The sequence below is a fragment of the Osmerus mordax genome, chromosome 18, assembly GCF_038355195.1.
Source record: "Osmerus mordax isolate fOsmMor3 chromosome 18, fOsmMor3.pri, whole genome shotgun sequence".
NCBI classification, from domain to species: domain Eukaryota; kingdom Metazoa; phylum Chordata; class Actinopteri; order Osmeriformes; family Osmeridae; genus Osmerus; species Osmerus mordax.
Window position 1 is genome coordinate 6562373 of NC_090067.1, and position 18138 is coordinate 6580510.

Genomic DNA, 18138 nt, shown 5'->3' on the forward strand with positions numbered 1-18138 from the left:
AATACTGTTTAACCTTGTACAACAGAAGGAAAAGTAAAACCAGACATGTTGCATTTCATACCACAATTAACTTTTATTAAATAATACAATGTACAAAAATAGACTTGACTTAACCAATCATTCATAACAGATGTGACAACAATAAATAGGTCAAGTTCAACTATGAGACACAGGAGGTCTGGGCATATAGCAAATATTTTTTGCAATGTAACCATTATAGCTAGTGGATACTGGTTACATCAGAAACAAGGCTCGATTGAGTAGTTTCATTAGGATTATCTCTGTACTTGTACCCATAGGGACGCAGGTGGTAGGTAAAGTATTCCAGGGTGTACATCTCTAATGGGTAAATGTAGTGAAATGACACCACAAAGTCTGAGCAGCAATCAGGGCCCTGGAAGCAGAAAGAAATGCCTGGTTTCAGTACATTTATGTGTGTATGGCTATATTGTTAACTTGATATATTGTCAGTATAGAATGAGATGGGCGGTGGTCAATGACAGGATACATGAAAGTTGACACAAAATTACATTTCGAAATGTTTATCGTCTTTACAGCAAAATAGTGAAAATACATCTTGTAGGGTATATATTATAGTATTCTCCTTACTTCTCTTGGAGTGTAGTATTCATAGAGGAGATGCATGGGTCGTTTTCTGGGTGGTTGTCTGATCAGGTAGTAGTCTGGTGGGTACGGGTGAAACGTATGTCTTCCTCTCTCATCTCTGGAGTCCCCAGGTTCCACCTTCATGATCTCCATGCATTTGCCCAAAGCCATGTCCTCAAGGGAGGAGCTGTGAGAACATTTTCCTGTCTGGAAGCCATCTATAAACCGCCGGAGAGCCTCCTTGCTAAGGACATAGCCCGCACCCCCACTCATGTACCCTTGGTGGATGAATGGGGCGAACCTTCGGCCAAGGTACACTGGCTCTTCTGGGTTGTATTTGGACAGGGTGTGGCGTAGATTCTCCACGACAACATAGGTGTCGTCGTCCGCTTTCAGGAACCAGTCTGCGTCATCGAAGTGGTGCTGATGGATGTACTGGAAGGCTCTGATGGTTTTCCAGTACAGCTGGTCCCTTCCCTCGCTCACATTCAGGCCAACTGTGGGGAAGTCTGTCTCCACCGAGCTCATGTACAGAATTTTGTTACAGCGATTTGCCCATGTAGCACGGATGTGCTTGGTCCTGGACTCTAAATTCTTGGGTCCTGTCATGATCCAGCACAGCAGACGTGTCGTCTGGGAGAGATTGACTGCCACACTCCAGTCCTCTAATGAAAAGTATAGGAGAAAATGTGGTCAAATGGCCAGTAATAAAAGGAACATAATCAAGCCTATATCTAAACTGTCACCAACCTGTATCAATATTGCCGAGTTCACAGTGACAACAAAGTTAAAAGTAACGGATTTTTGGAATACTAGTATGACCAGGTGAAGTTTCAACATCTGATCATCGTGACATAAGACGTGCCCCTAACAGACTACAGTCTTTTTTGAGAAGGCACCAGTCATAAAGGTTCCCGTGACCTCACATACCTGAATGAATATGACGAAGGACATGGCTCCCCAAAGTGAACAAAGACCGCGTGGACCAAGAGTTTGAAAAAGAGAGCAATCTGAATGACAGGATCCCAATCAACACTCCAGACGCAAAGAAGAGTGGTGACTTCATGCCCTCCTTTGAATACTTGACACTGTTATTGACAATATGAATATCAGCCACAGTATGTAAAGAATAAAGACCAAAAATACTAATACAAAACATAGTATGTTCCCTTGAGAAAAATAATCTTACCTGTTCACTCAAATGTGTTTAAAAAAACGTTTTGCCTTGTGGCTGCCCTGGTGAGTGTCGTGGAAAATCTGAAGACAGTGTTCTGGAATAGTCAAGATGCCGGATTAATACAAATGATTTATTCTGTACCATACATTACATTTACATTTACTCATTTAGCAGACGCTCTTATCCAGAGCGACTTGCAGTAAGTACAGGGACATTCTCCCCGAAGCAAGTAGGGTGAAGTGCCTTGCCCAAGGACACAACGTCATTTGGCACGGCTGGGAATCGAACTGGCAACCTTTAGATTACTAGCCCGACTCCCTCACCGGAGCCACCTGACTCCCCACATTACTTAACAGAGCACTCTGTGATCGATCCACTGGAGGACACGTAACGCAAACGCGTCGTTCATCCGAGTTATACTGACTCCAAAACGCAGTCTTATATAGACTCACAACATCACAGGGGGTATTCTAGAAAATAGGTTATGGGACATAACCAGTTATGTAGCCTAACCTGCTTTCTGGAATGCCCACATGGTTATTATAAACAACTGTACATACAAAAAATTCACACATTGTTCTCCATAATGGACTGTATATAACAAAAGGTCTCAACAGCAAAAGGTCAAACAGCTGCTTCATTAGCACCTTACTGTAAGTCTCCAACTGACCCTTTCAAGAACTTCCTCCTGAGGTCCCCAGTGTATCAAGAATCTTATATAGAAGTCCATATAAGATGCCCCACCCATCCAAGGATCAACAAGCATTCCCTTTCAGCCTGCACCTGTTGCCAGGGGCGGATCTATAGATTTTCCATTTGGGGTGGCAATGTGGTGGCAGAAGGGAGTTGTGGGGGTGAATCAAAACCCTACGTTAAATGATTAGGCTATAGTATTGTAGTTTAAATTAAAAACTAATATTAATATTTATTGAAATGTTCTGTAATGTACAAATAATATTTTTCCATGGGAAGATTGGGGTGGCAAGTATTTTTTATTGGGGTGGCAATAAAAAATTTGATCCCTCAGATCCGCCTCTGCCTGTTGCTCCGACTCCCTTCATGACACAGCAGGTGTCCTTAACAATAGACATAAAAACCATTGTAAGTCAAATCACTCTTGAAACCCACAGAAATTCTATTACGTGAGACATCACCATGCAGAGTAAGGTGTGATGAGTGAGAGAGCACTCTGCTGGAGGTGAGTTGTATAGCAAGGTGCTGCCCCATATCAAGTTTGACAGGATTATCCACGCTCACTAAAGGATTACGTGTACTTTGTGATGTAGAATAGCCCAAAATTACTGATTGCGTTAATCAATAATTAAATCTGAGATATATTACATTTCTAGAGGCACTTCATTGTGTAAATATTTTATAAATGATCTTGTTGAACTAGAACAGTGTTTCCCAACCTTTTTTCAGTTATGGCACCCCTACAAAAGTTTGTAAATTGTGTGGCACCCCCACCCCACCCTCTATGTAAAAAGCAGTGAGTGGCTTTCACATGTGGGTTTTGTACTCTGACTCTGCTAATGAAGCCCGAGCCCCAAGGCATAAGCGAACTAAGCGGCTGCTTAGGGCCCCGTGGCCCCCAAGAGCACATGAAATTACAGCTTAATTCAAAAAATATATATATTATGTTAATGTATTTATACAAATTCGGAGGGGCCCCCAAATCAATTCTGCTTAAGGCCCCATAAAGGCTGGGCCAGCCCTGAGCAAGGAAAGTTTCTATAGCCTAGTAGTGCATTGTGCGCAGCAAGCTTGGAAAAAAAAAGGATAGGGCCTATGAATTAGGGGCATGTGCCCCAGCAGAGTTGTCTAACAACGCCTCTGTTGTGAAGTAGGCCCATACATTTTTATCTATGGGACCGCCGCTGGAGGGCAGTATAAAAATACTTAAAGGTTTAAACCACGTCCAAGGCGAACGATCAAGAAGACCATTTCCTGGGTAAACAAGAGCACACGTTTTACGTAACTGTCATTGTAGCTTTGTGCTAGAATAATTCACGCAGACATGTACTGTTAAATGCAGTGTTCAATTATGATTTTCCAAATCTTGCCTCTTAACATTTGAAAGGTGTCGAACGTTACGTCTTGCAAGTTTAATTTCGCTACCTTCAGTAGTTGTCATAAACTAGTTAGACTACTGTAGAATGGCAAATCCTGCCCACGTATCTCGAGTCCGTACTTTATACAAGAGGATTCTACTCTTGCATCGATTTATGCCAATAGACCTAAGAGCACTTGGAGACCAATATGTAAAAGACGAATTTAGAAGGCATAAAACGGCATCTCCCGACGAAGTCAAATACTTCATGCGAGAATGGGAGGTAAGAGAAATAAGTCGTTAAATCATTAGTTGACAAGTACCATTACCGAACTCTATAGGTTCTCATGCTTGACTTCCTGTGCTGTTCAGGCAAAACTTTTGACTTAATGCTGATGTATCTTACTGTCAAGCATGTTTTTAAATGTTTGGAGTTGCTGTTTCAATTCAACGCCACGCGATGGCAGATTTGGCTTTTTATATACCAAGCCTACAGTAGCAGTATCAGGACCTTTCAGATTATCCGCTTCCTATATCCACAGTAAACCATTACATTATTAAACATTGCATACATAAGTATGAATCGATCTATACATTTCAGATGTCTTTGTAAAAAATCTTTTTTAGCAAATGGACAAGGCCAGGTGAACCTGAGTTTCGTATAGTTGTTCTGTTGGAGCAAGACATTGAATATTAAGTTATATTGTGTCTACCATCTGCAGCTGTAGCCTACAAAGTTTAAGCATATCCAAGCCTCCTTCATGCCGATCCTCTGGGAGAATGTCAAAGTCTTAGTCTATTTTATGTGGTTTCATCAATTAGGAAAGTGAACTTCCCATTAAGTTGCCTGTGTGCACTGGCAAATGAACACCATGAAACAGTGCAACTCTTGAAATGGCATTCATCAGTCACAAGTTCTGAAACTTTGATGAAATAGCCTAGCTTCATTAAGACTGACAATGGCATTGTTCTGGCATCCAATAATGCAGGTTTATCTGATCTGAAAACTGCAGCCCATTGTAGATTTAAAAAACGCTGTTACCTCAAGATGACTTCATACAGGGGACTGTAATTATAGATCCACAGCCCTGTAAACGTGTCAACTATTTGCTACATTTGAGTAATAGTGATCAATGTCTTCCTATGGTAAGACATTGATCCAGGCAAGGTGCTGAAGGGAAAAGAGGAACAGACACTCCCAACCTGATTATGGATTCCAGGCCATGGAAAATTACCCACCTGCTGGTAATTACTCTAATTAAGTGGATAGTGATTACAACTGGATTCCAGTACCTTGCATTTGTCTGTGCCTGCAGCTGCTGTGACAGCAGGGTACAAGAACCCACCCTGTGAGGAGAATCTGCTCTCTTTTTACCTCTGTCTCCATCACACCTCTCAACCACTTCAAAACTTTCCCATCAGTCGAAGTAGTCGGCTTACGTCTCAGATCATGTTTGAACACCAAGCCTGTGTCATTAACAGGCTTTCTGGGAGGGTGTACAGTCCACATAAAAAGATACCCTGGCAAAGAGTGTGCACCGTTGAGAAGAGGGATCAAAGACGAGATGTTCGCCATGCTTTTAACAATGTAGCATAAGCAGGGCTTGTGAGGGAGGCAAATGGATTGGACTAAAACCAAGGAGCATCTCGCTCCCTCTTCCTGTTCTCTCTCCACACTTCCTCCGTTCATTGAGGACTAGGTGAATCACCACTCCATCTTGGGTTCCAGCTGCTTGTGGAGGGTATGGAGGGGCGGCAGAGGCAGGAGCAGACGAGGGCCGAGACTCCCAATTTGATTACAAGCACTGACTGTTCAGTCTAATCCAGTTACTCCAGAGGGCCCCTGGGACTTCTCTGATCCTAATAAATCGGCTGCATCGAGACAGACAAGCTCTCCCCCGAGAGAGCTAGAGGGAGGTGGAGAAGGAGAGATGCAGAGAGAAAGGGGATCCGTTGAAGCAGTGGCCAAGAGGGGGGGGGGGGCGGGGGGCTAGACTGTTACCAAGAGGGGTAAAACTGTTGAGGGGGGAGGTGTGGAAAAGCAAGGGGTTATTAGCTGATGGGCAGAAGTTGGGCCTTGCTGTGTCGAGTCAGTGGGAGGTCTTGACATGGAGCACCATGTTTGCATTCCCCTTCTAATCCAGTGTGATTGCAGCCTTGCTGCCGGATCAGGGGAGTACTTTAACCAAATTGCTTTAGAAGGATTCCGGGGCTGTGAGTGGGTTAGTGAGGGGCTGTATGACAGAAATATGAACACGACTTGTTGGAGCGGGTGAGACGGCAGGGCAGCTGAACTCCTTCACAGGGTTGGATGACATTAAATTTTGTTTCTGGGGGGAAAAAGTGAAAGTAAATCTGTAAGACATTGGTGTTTTGTTGCTTAGTTTTTTTGCCGAGCAAACTCCGGAGAGTTTTTACTAGTCGTTCAGCTCAAGACAACTATTGTCTCCCAGAAAATATTATCCCTTGGCAAATGCTCCAAATAATTACATTATGGACAAGAGAAACCCTTTCAGACAAATGGGTTGCTATTTCTTGCGTTGAACCGGTTCCAACTATACAAAGAGGTTTTTCTTAAATGGAAGGACATGGTGCTTTAAAATACTTGTTCTAACCTGGTATCTTTTTATGAATGAATATTAGTGGCATATTTATGATGTTTTTGGCTATGTTCCTGTCTTGATTTATGAGTTGCTTCGAAGCATCTGACAGATCTTGTACTATATGGCGAATTTTAAGTGAGTCATTACATTGTGATATAGTGATGAAACCAGCTTCAACAAGTTTGGTATTACATTTAGCAGACGCTCTTATCCAGTGCGACTTACAGTAAGTACAGGGACATTCCCCCCGAGGGAAGTAGGGTGAAGTGCCTTGCCCAAGGACACAACGTCATTTTGCACAGCCGGGAATCGAACCGGTAACCTTCAGATTACTAGCCCGACTCCCTAACCGCTCAGCCACCTGACTCCCCAACATATTACAAAACATATTACGTATTACATATTACAACATATTACAAAATAAAGCATTGCACTAGACACTGTGAAATAATTGAAGCTTTCAAACTGTCCGCTGGTGCAATTAATAGATGGTAGTGAGCAGGCCTACAACAAGCTTTAATCATTTGTGGGTCATTCTTAGTGGTTATAGCTTTTAAGTCTGCTTTTTGAAAAGAAATATTTGAGACTAAACTTCATGCCCATCCATATGATTACCTGTCACAGTCATCTGAAATCTTTGCAACAGCGGCTCCACTGCACATTCATTTCTGGTCAAGTGTAGGGCAGGACCTCCATTACTCCAAGACTGACCTCAAATCATCCTCTGGTGATCCTTGTTGTCTCCAGGCAGTATCCCATAATAGCCAGTGCATCCCCTGAAATGGGAATCTGAAATACAGTGGCAGACTTACTCCATTGCAACTGGCTCTATTTGAATAGAGACATGGTGTGTTTTTGGCAAAGGAAGTATGACAAGGGAGTAGGCTCAGCATTTGTCTCCATTCTTGCCATTGTATCAGCATCAACGCAACGAATCCTCCTACAGAGGACTTTGCTTCTGTTGTTCACTCACAATGGCATGTTTGTGAATTCATGATGTTCTATTGATGTGGTCTCCTGTTTCTACAGAACTACAAGGACACTTTGCAGACCCAGGTGCTGGAGACTGCAGGTGGCTGGGTGAAGAAGATGGAGTTTGGAGCAGAGCTGACGGAGGAGAAACTCAAGCTCTTCCAGGACGACCAGGTGGGCCAGCTGTACGAGCTCATGCGAGAGTCCACCAAACCCAACAGACAGTTTGACATCCAAGAGGATGGCCCTCAGAAATGATGTGGCAGCCAAACTACATCCACATCTGGGAAGAGGGTAGGAAGGAGGAAGGGAGAAAGACTGGATGCCTTCCATTGAAGAACAGTAAGCTGAGGCATTGGAGGCATTTAAGAGATTCTGATTTTATTGAAGTGTTGTGAAAAAAATACCACAGAATGTGTATCTGTTTATTTCATTTGTCATTTTGTAACCGTGGCAATAAAACAAGTTCCTGTATGATTGAGGGGAGCCGAAAGACTTGCTCGGCTGACTGTCTTTACTGGAAAACATAGATGCACAAGTTTAATTTTGTGCTTCTCCTGACAGACACAAGACGTCAGTTAAGATGTTTTTTGAAGAAAGATGCGAGGAACACTCACATCAATAACGCCTCCTTCAGCCTCATTGATGATGTGCCACTACCAGAGCATAACCCCTTATCTTCCAAGTGGAAATTGTAAAAGTACCCCCCCCCCCCCCCACACACACACACACACACACACACACACACACACAAACACACAATCACCAAGCTAGACATGATAATCATTGTAATGTGCTCTCTATTCCACATTGCAAAGCAATTCATATGGGTCTGCACTCTTCAATGATTACAGAATAAGCAAATATACATCACTCAGCCGTACACCAAATTGATACACTGTATTGAATGGTTGTTGAAATGAGGATTGTTCTTTTCTATTGAGTCTTTCTTGTTTGTTCAAGTATAATAGGACCAAGAAAATAGGTTCCAGTGCTTCCAAACCTTTTTTTGTTTGCCTGATAGATCTACATTATCCATCAATCCATCAGTCTGAGCGCTATTGTATGCTGTATTTTGTAAAATAACGAAGCGAACAATCGCTCCTGTGGGGCCTGGATCATACAGCCTTCTGTGGAAACAATAAACCACTGAAGAGCGTTTGCCGCTTTATAAGATTTAGAAGCAGTCCGAAGAAGGGCATGTCACCTGGCCTGGATCGGTTCTGACAAGCGAAAGAAAAAGTGTTTTTCCAGGAGGATTAGGGCATCGTAGCAGGTAATCTCTGCCTGGCCTTCCTCTGTCGGTGAACAGAGACGTGTGCGATAAGGCTGGGTCGTGCTTGGCAACCTCCTCAATGCAGACACTCACAAGAAAGGAACTGACAGGACTGAAGAGGAACAAAGCATAAATCAATGTCTTCTCAACAGCTTAATTTGCTGGCATATGTGCGCTGAATTTAGTTGGAGCAATATTCCCTTCAGTCTCGCTGGTTGATCAATTGTCAATTTGCAAATTCCACCCCACTAATGAGCTGAATATTTGCACCAATATGTGCAAGGGGGAATCAAGATTGACACTGCATATGTGGCAGGTTTGCTACAGGAGAGACAGTCTTGATTTGTTTCAGTCAATTAGATGTTCCTCAGTTTAGGATGAACGTTACTTAACCACGTGTAGTGTCAAATGAGCTAAAGCACAAACAGGAGAGGTATATAAGTATTCAAACTGTCCATGATAACCACCAAAGTAGCTCACATTTCCCCCCACAAAAGTTTAAGTTTTAACTTCACAAACGTTTGATCGTGTTTTGACAGATTCCTGGTGTCCTGAGGAAAATGACAAGGCTATCTGAACAGAGCCAGATACAGGGCTGTGTCCTATTGATGATTCACTTATTATTTGATGACATGGTGAATTATTCATGAAGCAGGGGGGGGTTCTTAGATCGAAAACAAACAAGACCAATGACAGTAAACAATCTGATGTGACAAAGAAGGACAGGGTTGGAATAACAATCATCACTCTGAAAGCTATGCCATATGCTCTATCCAGTTCATAAGTACAGGTTTTTTGTGCTTGAGTATATTTAGCGTTGATTGAACTTTTTCCGATTCAAATAATAATAACAAATATTCTCAAAATATAATCATTGCATAATTCGTGGCCTACGTGTGTGTCTGTGCTGCGTCACTGGCTGTTAAATGAGTCAAGCTGTTTTCATAATTTACAATTCTGCTCAAAAAATCATCAGCAACCTCAGCTCTCAGAAAAGGCACCGATTTGAAGCACTTCACGGTGCTTTGAAAAGAAAACGTTGTGTAACTTGAGCACTGCATTCACCTCTGATAATAGTTCCCACTTTCCAGCGCTGTGCATCCAAAGTGTTAATAGTTTACGCCTAATTTGCATAGAAGAGAGTGCTACATGTTGACTCTGAAGTCCACAGTTTCACTCGGTCATCTGTGACTCATTCTGCCTCCTTGTTCACAGAATAGGCAACCCAGGATGAAGAGCTCTTTCTCTGTGTGAGTATGTGTGTATGTCCCTCTGTGCGTACAGTGTTGAAGTGTGGCCAATGGTTTACAAACACTTGTTACAAATTGGAATAAAACTGACTAGGTTTAGCTCTTTACACCCAGATGTTGGCTGTAGCTTTATTTAGTCATTTTAACAACAAAGATTCAATCATTGTTATCACGACTCCGGACGGAAGGAGATCTGATCTGACCTGAAGCAAAGATGCTCAGGGGCTTATTGCAGGCTAGATGTACAGTGGCACACAACCCGCTATAATGAACCTGTGTTTCCTGTGCAATGTGGTGTCACAAGCCCTTTGCAGTTGGAGTCCCCCACACCCACTCATCACGCTGTGCACATCTCACTCGTTGTTATCCTCACCCTGGGAGCTCCATACTGTTCCCATGTCTTCACATTCACTACGGCCCAACATTCCCCACAAAGCCATTTCCGTATAGTGGATAGTCGTCCTCCCACTGAAAGGGTCTTACACACGTCAACTGGAAAAAGACGGAGAAAGGAGTGAAAAGCAACTCTATTGTTGTTTTGAATGTACAAAGCTTTGGTTGTAATTGCTTAATCTGCCTTTGTCCCTGAGTCCACAGCCAATTCTAAAAAAAAAATAAAAAAAACTATTTCCCACAAGAAATATGACTGACTGCTGTCTTGAACAGTTAAGAGTGACTAAATGTGGGTTTGCGCGAGTTGCTTAGTAGAAATGTTGAACAGTTCTCATTGTGCTTTTTGGTTAGATAAGCTTTATTCTTGTTTCCAATTATTCCCCAAAATTTAAAGGAAACCTCTTTCTTTTAATATTTGTCCTGGCTGTCTCTCACCATGTTAGTTTTCTCACACAGAGCGTTGTTAATATTTCCCCTGTATAATCTCTGTTCCCGCTGAACAGTACATCCTGCCTTCAAGAAAATTAATAGGCAAAGGATGAATGAATTATTCAAAGTAAATTATTCAGTTCAATTCAATTATTCTATAACCCTTCCATCTGTGGTATTTTTACCTATTCAGTGTCTTATTGCAGAGACGCAAAGGGATATTCAGGGGTAGCAGTAAATCTAACCAGTGGTCTTGTTAACCACTTAGATTTTCTGTACCTTAATCTTATCAGAGTGAACTCAGGGTCCAAAAATCTCTTTGAGGTGGTACTCAGGCAATGTTCTCAAAAAATATGTTCTGCACCCACTGTGAACAAACACTGATACGTACCAAGCTGATACCAATTATGCATGATATAGGATTGAGAAAGGACAGTTTCTGATTTCCCTGTAGAATAATCACAGTTATACAAGTGAAACTTTTCCAACCTTGTTGGGTATCAAAAGAGCACCTGTCAGTTGTGATTGTTGGGGTAGTAGGAACTCCCAACCTTGTTGGACGGAAAATGAAGGCTTTAGGGAAGAGAAGCAAGAAGCATCTGTTCAGTGAAACTCTCACAGTTCTGCTCTAACATTAATCCTTCTGTTTCTGCCCCCTCCTCAACCCGCCCCCACACACACACATACACACACACAAAGACACACACCTCCAGTCTGCTGTCTTTGAGAGAAGAATAAAATAGGGATAAATACAGGTTTTTAGACTAGCAGAAAGGATGTGCGTGCATTGCCTCTTTTAGACAGATAACCTGAGGGTGCTAAATCCAGACACTGTGGGTCATTAAACAGATTTGCAAAACTGTGGAGAATAACCTTACGCTGATGTTTTCAAAAGATTATGTGTAGTGTAACTCATTTCTCAACAGGAAGTTCCAAAACTAAGGTTTGCTTACCAAAATAGCTTAATGGTGTGAGTCACCACATAAGTGCCATAGGTTGTACAGATCCCTTGTTATTGTCAGTCAGACGTTGGGAGCTTGACACATACTAATCACATGTTCTTCTCTGGTTTTGTACCAACTCATTTTTGCATGAATGCACTCTGACCCCTGAGCAAAGATTCACATACTGTACGCTGTGTGCTTGTGTCTCGGGAGGCCCCTTACACCAAGGCCACGTCGCGGAGGAAGGAAGGAGTCAATCAGACCAGGCGTAATCAGGAGCCTAATGCGAAGAGGCAGCGGAAAGAATAGAGTCGCCTTCCTGAGTGACACGTCAGTAAAAAGGCGTGACATTCCATCTAGCCTGTTTCCGCCTGCCCACCGCGGTGACACGCTGCAGCTTAGCACACAGAGGGCATCGACTCGCCACCAATAGCGAGTTCACCAGGCTGACTCTCACACGAGCACTTCACCCCATTGGTATTCTGGCCACAAGGCAGTTCATAGGATGATCTGATGTGTGTTGTAGGAGATCTGATGGATGCTTCGTTTGAGTGTGATATGTTCTGGCACGCCCTTTTTTTAGGGATGTCATACTGTGTCGAAGTGTCGCCTCACTGTGTCGGCCACTGTTTGCTTCGTAGGAGGCACTTTAGAGGAAGTGATGCTGTGATGTAAAACCAACCTCAGAAACACTTTCAATGGTTGCATCCCAGACGGATTGAAATCCAGTGTGTTATCTTCAGGTCATTGTGACCCCTTCAGTCATTGTGACCCCCCACGTGTTGCGACAACTTTACCTCATACAAAAATACAGTGAAGCATTTTCTTTTAACCGTCGAGCTGTCTCACACCCCCCACAGCGCGAAGGTTAAAAGAAAATGCTATTTATTTGTTTTTGTATTGGGTAAAGCTGTCGCAGCACAACGATGGGTCGTTGTGACCCAAAGGCAGCACAAGGGTTAAGATAAACATAATAAGACCGAAAGAAATACATCAAAAGTGGGGTCATCAAACACAGATGGGTGGTCTGTTTGAATGAGAAGGAGAAGACAATATCAACCAAAAGTGGAAGGATATCTCAGTTTTTCCATCATCAGGAAAGACCACATCCTCTGGGATGGTATGTAATCAGGCCTAAATGTTTCTTTCCATTTTCAGTAGCTCACTGATGGTCTGGTAATGGGAGTCTATTGCTTATCATATCAACAGATTGATCCACTGGACTTGAACTGGGAGAGCTTCTAACATGAATATTCATGGTTGTTTACGCAATTACACTCCAGGATGTAAATAACACTTAGCTGTGTCCTGTAGGATGCTGAGGGGTGACTTTGGAGAGAAACATTTCAATCTCCTTCAATAACCTTAAGGAAGATAAACTAGCATAACCGTATATTAAATACTTTCACCAACAGTCAAAGCGTACTTTAGAAATAAGTTGTGAAAAGGCAACCAACATTATAGTCATAATGTATAGCTAGTTCAGTCCATCTGACAGGGCATGTGCTGTAAATCTCCCAACAGCAGGTTCATACTGTACTGTACATTCACTGGCAAAATAAAATTGCCAATGATTTGCCTTTCATGTCCACTGCCATTTGCATTGTGTTCATGGTAAATTCATGTCCATTCTTGAAGTGGTCTAAGAACACCGAGAACTCTCAAGTATCTCTCAGTACTGTGAATCTCAGGCATCCATTGTTCCTACAGAGTAACAAAGGAGGCTGATTTAAACCCAAGGTTATTTATTATATTATTATAAAAAATTGATTGAAAAATATCTTTCCAGGCTCCCACATGGCTATACGTGGCGACAAGGACGTAGTGTACTAAGATGTATAATTCAAGAACAGCTATCTGGAGTGAAGGATTAGGGATTGTCATAGTGTGAATATGTTCATGGGTTTTGAGGTCAAGGGCATGCAATAAATAAATTGTGAAAGAGAGACGGTATCGGAAAGGAAATCTTTTATCATGTGTCCCTGTACCCTCTTCCTTTCTTTAAGGAATCATTGACAATTATCAGCAGGATATTACCCTACAATAATCTTGCTGGATGAACTGTCACATCTCAGTATTAATGTGTTTGTGTGTCCAATTAGATGTTGCAAATCTAAACGAATAACGAGCATTCATTTCCTTGTTGGTCTGGGCTTAGACTCAATATTAAGGTCATGGCAGTAGCATGACAAAGGTGTTCGCTGTCAGAGATGTCATTTCTTAATCATGGAGATGTGAAGGTACATGGCAGGACAGCTAACAACCTGAGCCGTTCAAAGAATGTGCTTAAGCACACACGTCTTTCTGGCATGTTCTCAGTGTAGTATGCGACCGGAAACAAAACTGTACATCTGTGAGTCGAAATCAGGTCTAATAATACAAGCCACCCTTGAATACAGATGAAGCAGTACACCAGACCTTTAGAGACTAATTGTGTCCCAATCCTCTAATGCAGTCGCAATCAAGGTCAAAGGATACTTCTCAGTGGGCACTGAACCCATCAAAGAGGATCATTTGGATCCTGACTGGCAGTAGAAAGACCAAGGAGACTAATTAACGACTGCTGCTTTGGTGTGGGGGGTCTCTGATCCCTCAGTCAGAGTCATTGGAATGGGTGAATGGAGGGAGTCAGGTGGCTAAGCGGTTAGGGAGTCGGGCTAGTAATCTGAAGGTTACCGGTTCAATTCCCGGCTGTGCAAATGACGTTGTGTCCTTGGGCAAGGCACTTCACCCTACTTCTCTCGGGGGGAATGTCCCTGTACTTACTGTAAGTCGCTCTGGATAAGAGCGTCTGATAAATGACTACATGTAAATGTAAATGGAGGGATCTCCCTGATCCCCCCTCAGCTCCCCCCTCCACTCTCACACTCCTATTTCGTTGGCATTTGTGGAGTCTGTTTGACATCAGGTGGGGGTGGGACGTCTGCTGGGAGAGCAGCAGGAGCCGTTGGGCTGCGCTGAGCGGAGGTGATAAGAGTGTCCGGAATTCGAAGCAGAGTCTTTCCATTGATCCCTGGTGCTCCATAACAGTGGGGTGATATCTCTCCCAGAGCCGCCTGGCTGAAGGGAGGCGGACCCCCTACATCACACTGATAATTACTCGATTCCCACAGGCACTGGGATTTCACCCAGTCTATTAGCAACCACAGTTGGATGTGGGCAAAAGGTCAGAGCTGACCCCTCTGCTCTTAGGGTGGCTTAAACCACAAGGCTATTGTTCAGCCCCAAATACTGTTCTTACCTTTGTGACCAGGGCAGAGCTGGCCCACTATTGTGTGTTGAACTCTGCTGATGCTTGGGTGTAGTGCTTTCTAAGCCACTGTTTTACTAGTAGTCACTAGTCATTGGTTACCATTAAAATATGAACATATAAAGGATACGTTGCATATTAAATAATAATTATGCTCCTTTAGTGCTCACTCCTTCAAGGCACTTTTTAAGAGAAATAATCAATGTTTACAGTAAGCATAACAGCCCATGGCTTGCCCTGGTATTAAAGGGTGTGATAAAGCAGGCAAGGAGTCAGCGTCTTTTGGATGAAAGTGCACGAGGTCTTTACTTGAAAATAAACAAGGTTTCACTAAGCAAAGGTCAGACGCCACACGGCCACACGGCCATTAACATGAAACAAGAATAAGACTCCACAACGAAGTCGGAAACATCTCGGCTTATATAGCCGTCCTAATTAGTCCCAACACAAAACAGGTGCGTATTAGAATTCCGGCGACGCAGACCGGCGCACCGTCGCTGTGCGCTCCATGACAAAGGGCATTAGTGTTTCATTGTTCACAACCGTGGCATAGTTAGCCAAAACAGAAACCTTCTCTGAGCAGTTTCTGCCTAAGAAGCATTTGTGAAGCTTCTTTTCACATTTAGATTAATGAGTGATTCATCCAAATTCACAAAGACAACCCCATATCCTCTCTGTAGCTAACACCAAGTTGCTGACAAAGGATGGATCCCGGTGTTGGGGATTGTATTGGCACAGGCATGTACTTGATCGCCTGTCTGTGTTTGTGTGTGTATGTGTGTGTGTGTGTGTGTGTGTGTGTGTTTGACAGTGACAAAGAGAGAGAGAGTAGGGGGTCTCCCTCCTCATTAACAGCGAGGGTAAGCTGGGGGGGGGGGGGTTGTACATATCGCTCAGAGACAAGTGTACAGGGAGACTAGAGCCTTTCTAAACATTCGCCCACATGAACCAATGTAGCAGCAATTATGCCGTCAAATTCCCAGCTGGGTGCGATGTGACCAACCACCAGAAAGAGCATCCTGCAATGCTGTGAGTGCCCAAGTCTAAATCCATCAATCAATACACCTTCCACAAAGCTTAAATAAAGGTATTTCAAAACTGAAGGAACAAACAGTACTACCTTGTTGGTATTTGTTCTTCAATAAACGGCATCACATGAAATATATATATATCATACTATACACTAAAACATTCTAGAAATTCACCATGACAGTAATTCACAGTAATTTGCTATATAACCTTGTGGATATCAAAGCAAATCATGCCAACTTGGTCTCACAGTAACAACAACAATTGGTTATCAAGCTATCCAACCATGGCACATTAATTTAGACAATAATTTGTTTGTAACTTATTTTGTAACTTATTTGTGTAAAATTTGTTAATGGTTCTCAAAAGGTTTTTTCACGCCTTCCATAATAACCTTGCATTAAATGTGCACCAAGTATGCACACGTATAGTTTAACAGTTCTGCATTGAACCAGAGAGCTTACCTTGGTGACGGCACTGAAAACCCCTCTTAATCTTTTCACCTTCACAGGAACTCAATGTTCTATTCCCCACTGCAACATAGATCCTAGTGTGTCACTCAGAGAGATAAAAAAAACAAATGCTTATGCTCAGTGATACTGTGGGAGAAAGAAACTGTATGACTGACCTTAGGTAAACCAGACTAACGTAAGATAAACCCAGAACCAGGACTTACCTAAGATAGAACCAGTAGCCAATAAGATGGAAAGTAACAGAACAAACTCAAGCTAGGAACTTTAGAACTTTAGGAACTCTAAGGCACTCACTCGCCTTTTTATGACAAGGAGAGCAACAAAATAGGAGACAGAACAATGACACATTGAACAGAAGTGATAACACACACACACACCCGTGACCAATAACAATAAAGGGAACAGACATGCGATAACAAGGTGTTTCTGTCTACTCAGGATTGGGAGGGGGTGATTTCTTGAGTGTATAAAATAATCCCCTGTCTTTTGATCAGGGCCTCTCTGCCAACACTCTCTTCCATGATTTCATGCAGATTGCCCATTAATTTGTAAACCATGTATTAAGTTTGATTAAACCAGTTGTACTTTGATTCAAAACCAGCCTCAAAAAGTGCCTCCTTGTAACCCAGAATTTCCCTCCTACAATACCCCTGAATGATATGTATTTTAAACTGCCTTCATTTGTTACCCTGTGCACATGTATCAACTAATCACTCATAACAACTGCAAGGATATCAAGGGATGTGTCAATCACAAATGAGTCACATTTATTTGCACAATCTAGTGCATTACCGTTATTATTCCTGAACAGAAAACTATCATCACTGTATTTTTCTACATTTGACTGTCTACGGCTTTTCCTAAAGACTCTGAACAAAAATTACCAAACTGCCCTGATAGCTCTGATAAAAGAAAACTTCACCAACATATCTTTATGTACATCAGAGGCTATAAACGTTGTAACTATGTAACTACACCAAGCTCAGAATGGGATGTGGCTGAAAGATGCAACCCTTTGCTCCATATTACCTTGACAACCCAGAGTTCCCCCAGCAAGGGGCACACTTCCTGCTCCTACATGGCCTCCTCCCTCGCTTTCACAACTCTGAAAACTCTAGCTTTGAATCCATGTCTTTGAGATGTCATGCCATGTTGGAAACAAAAGCATTCCGTATATTCATTCTGTGTGGCCTCTCAAGGACATTAATAGTTTATTCTCTGGAATCTAAATTGAATTTTCTTGGGGGCCAGCACGAAAATAACCTCAAACGACAAAACAAAATACATGCAGTGAAATAAAAAAAACTGCCAGCATAAGGAATGGAAAAATCCCACTAATATGTACACAAAACATTGAGCAACTTTACGGCAGTCAATAATATATTTTAGGTTAAACTGCCCAGACTCCAAGACTGATGTCAGTCCTAATAGGATTTATAAAACACTATCTTCATGTACAGAGCATATGTAAAAATTATGCCATTACAAAGCTACAGAGATCACAAACGAGTGTCCCAACTAGAGAAATGCTGTTCCTGCTATGAGAATTGTGACATTTGATAAAATGATCTTGTTCTCAGAGGATGAGGTCTTAAAAGCTAATGGTTCCTCAAGCTCTCTTTAAGCGGGTACACGTTTCACCTCTCATCATGAACAAACGTCAACAGCTCTCATGGGAGGAAACAA

General features: G+C 42.5%; 2 protein-coding genes across 8 annotated transcripts; one reads left to right on the forward strand and one right to left on the reverse strand.

Moving 5' to 3' along the window:
- Positions 1–65: 65 nt before the first annotated feature.
- c1galt1a (core 1 synthase, glycoprotein-N-acetylgalactosamine 3-beta-galactosyltransferase 1a) lies at positions 66–16501 on the reverse strand. Of its 7 annotated transcripts, none has more exons than XM_067256447.1 (5): positions 16444–16501; positions 7148–7225; positions 1537–1877; positions 610–1271; positions 66–394 (listed from the first exon to the last, which is right to left on the reverse strand). In XM_067256447.1, exons 3-5 carry the CDS (start codon positions 1763–1765, stop codon positions 221–223), a joined length of 1065 nt encoding a protein of 354 aa, XP_067112548.1. In that variant the 5' UTR covers positions 1766–1877; positions 7148–7225; positions 16444–16501; the 3' UTR covers positions 66–220. The 7 variants fall into 7 exon arrangements, with proteins under 7 accessions (XP_067112548.1, XP_067112550.1, XP_067112547.1 ...); XM_067256449.1 differs by lacking the exons at positions 7148–7225; positions 16444–16501 and adding an exon at positions 2436–2449 and having other exon boundaries at positions 1537–1694; positions 1796–1877; XM_067256446.1 differs by lacking the exons at positions 7148–7225; positions 16444–16501 and adding an exon at positions 4876–4973.
- Positions 3754–7904, forward strand: sdhaf3 (succinate dehydrogenase complex assembly factor 3). The gene is made up of 2 exons (XM_067256452.1): positions 3754–4116; positions 7466–7904. The coding sequence occupies exons 1-2, from the start codon at positions 3940–3942 to the stop codon at positions 7664–7666; spliced, it is 378 nt and encodes a 125-aa protein (XP_067112553.1). The 5' UTR covers positions 3754–3939; the 3' UTR covers positions 7667–7904.
- Positions 16502–18138: the final 1637 nt, after the last annotated feature.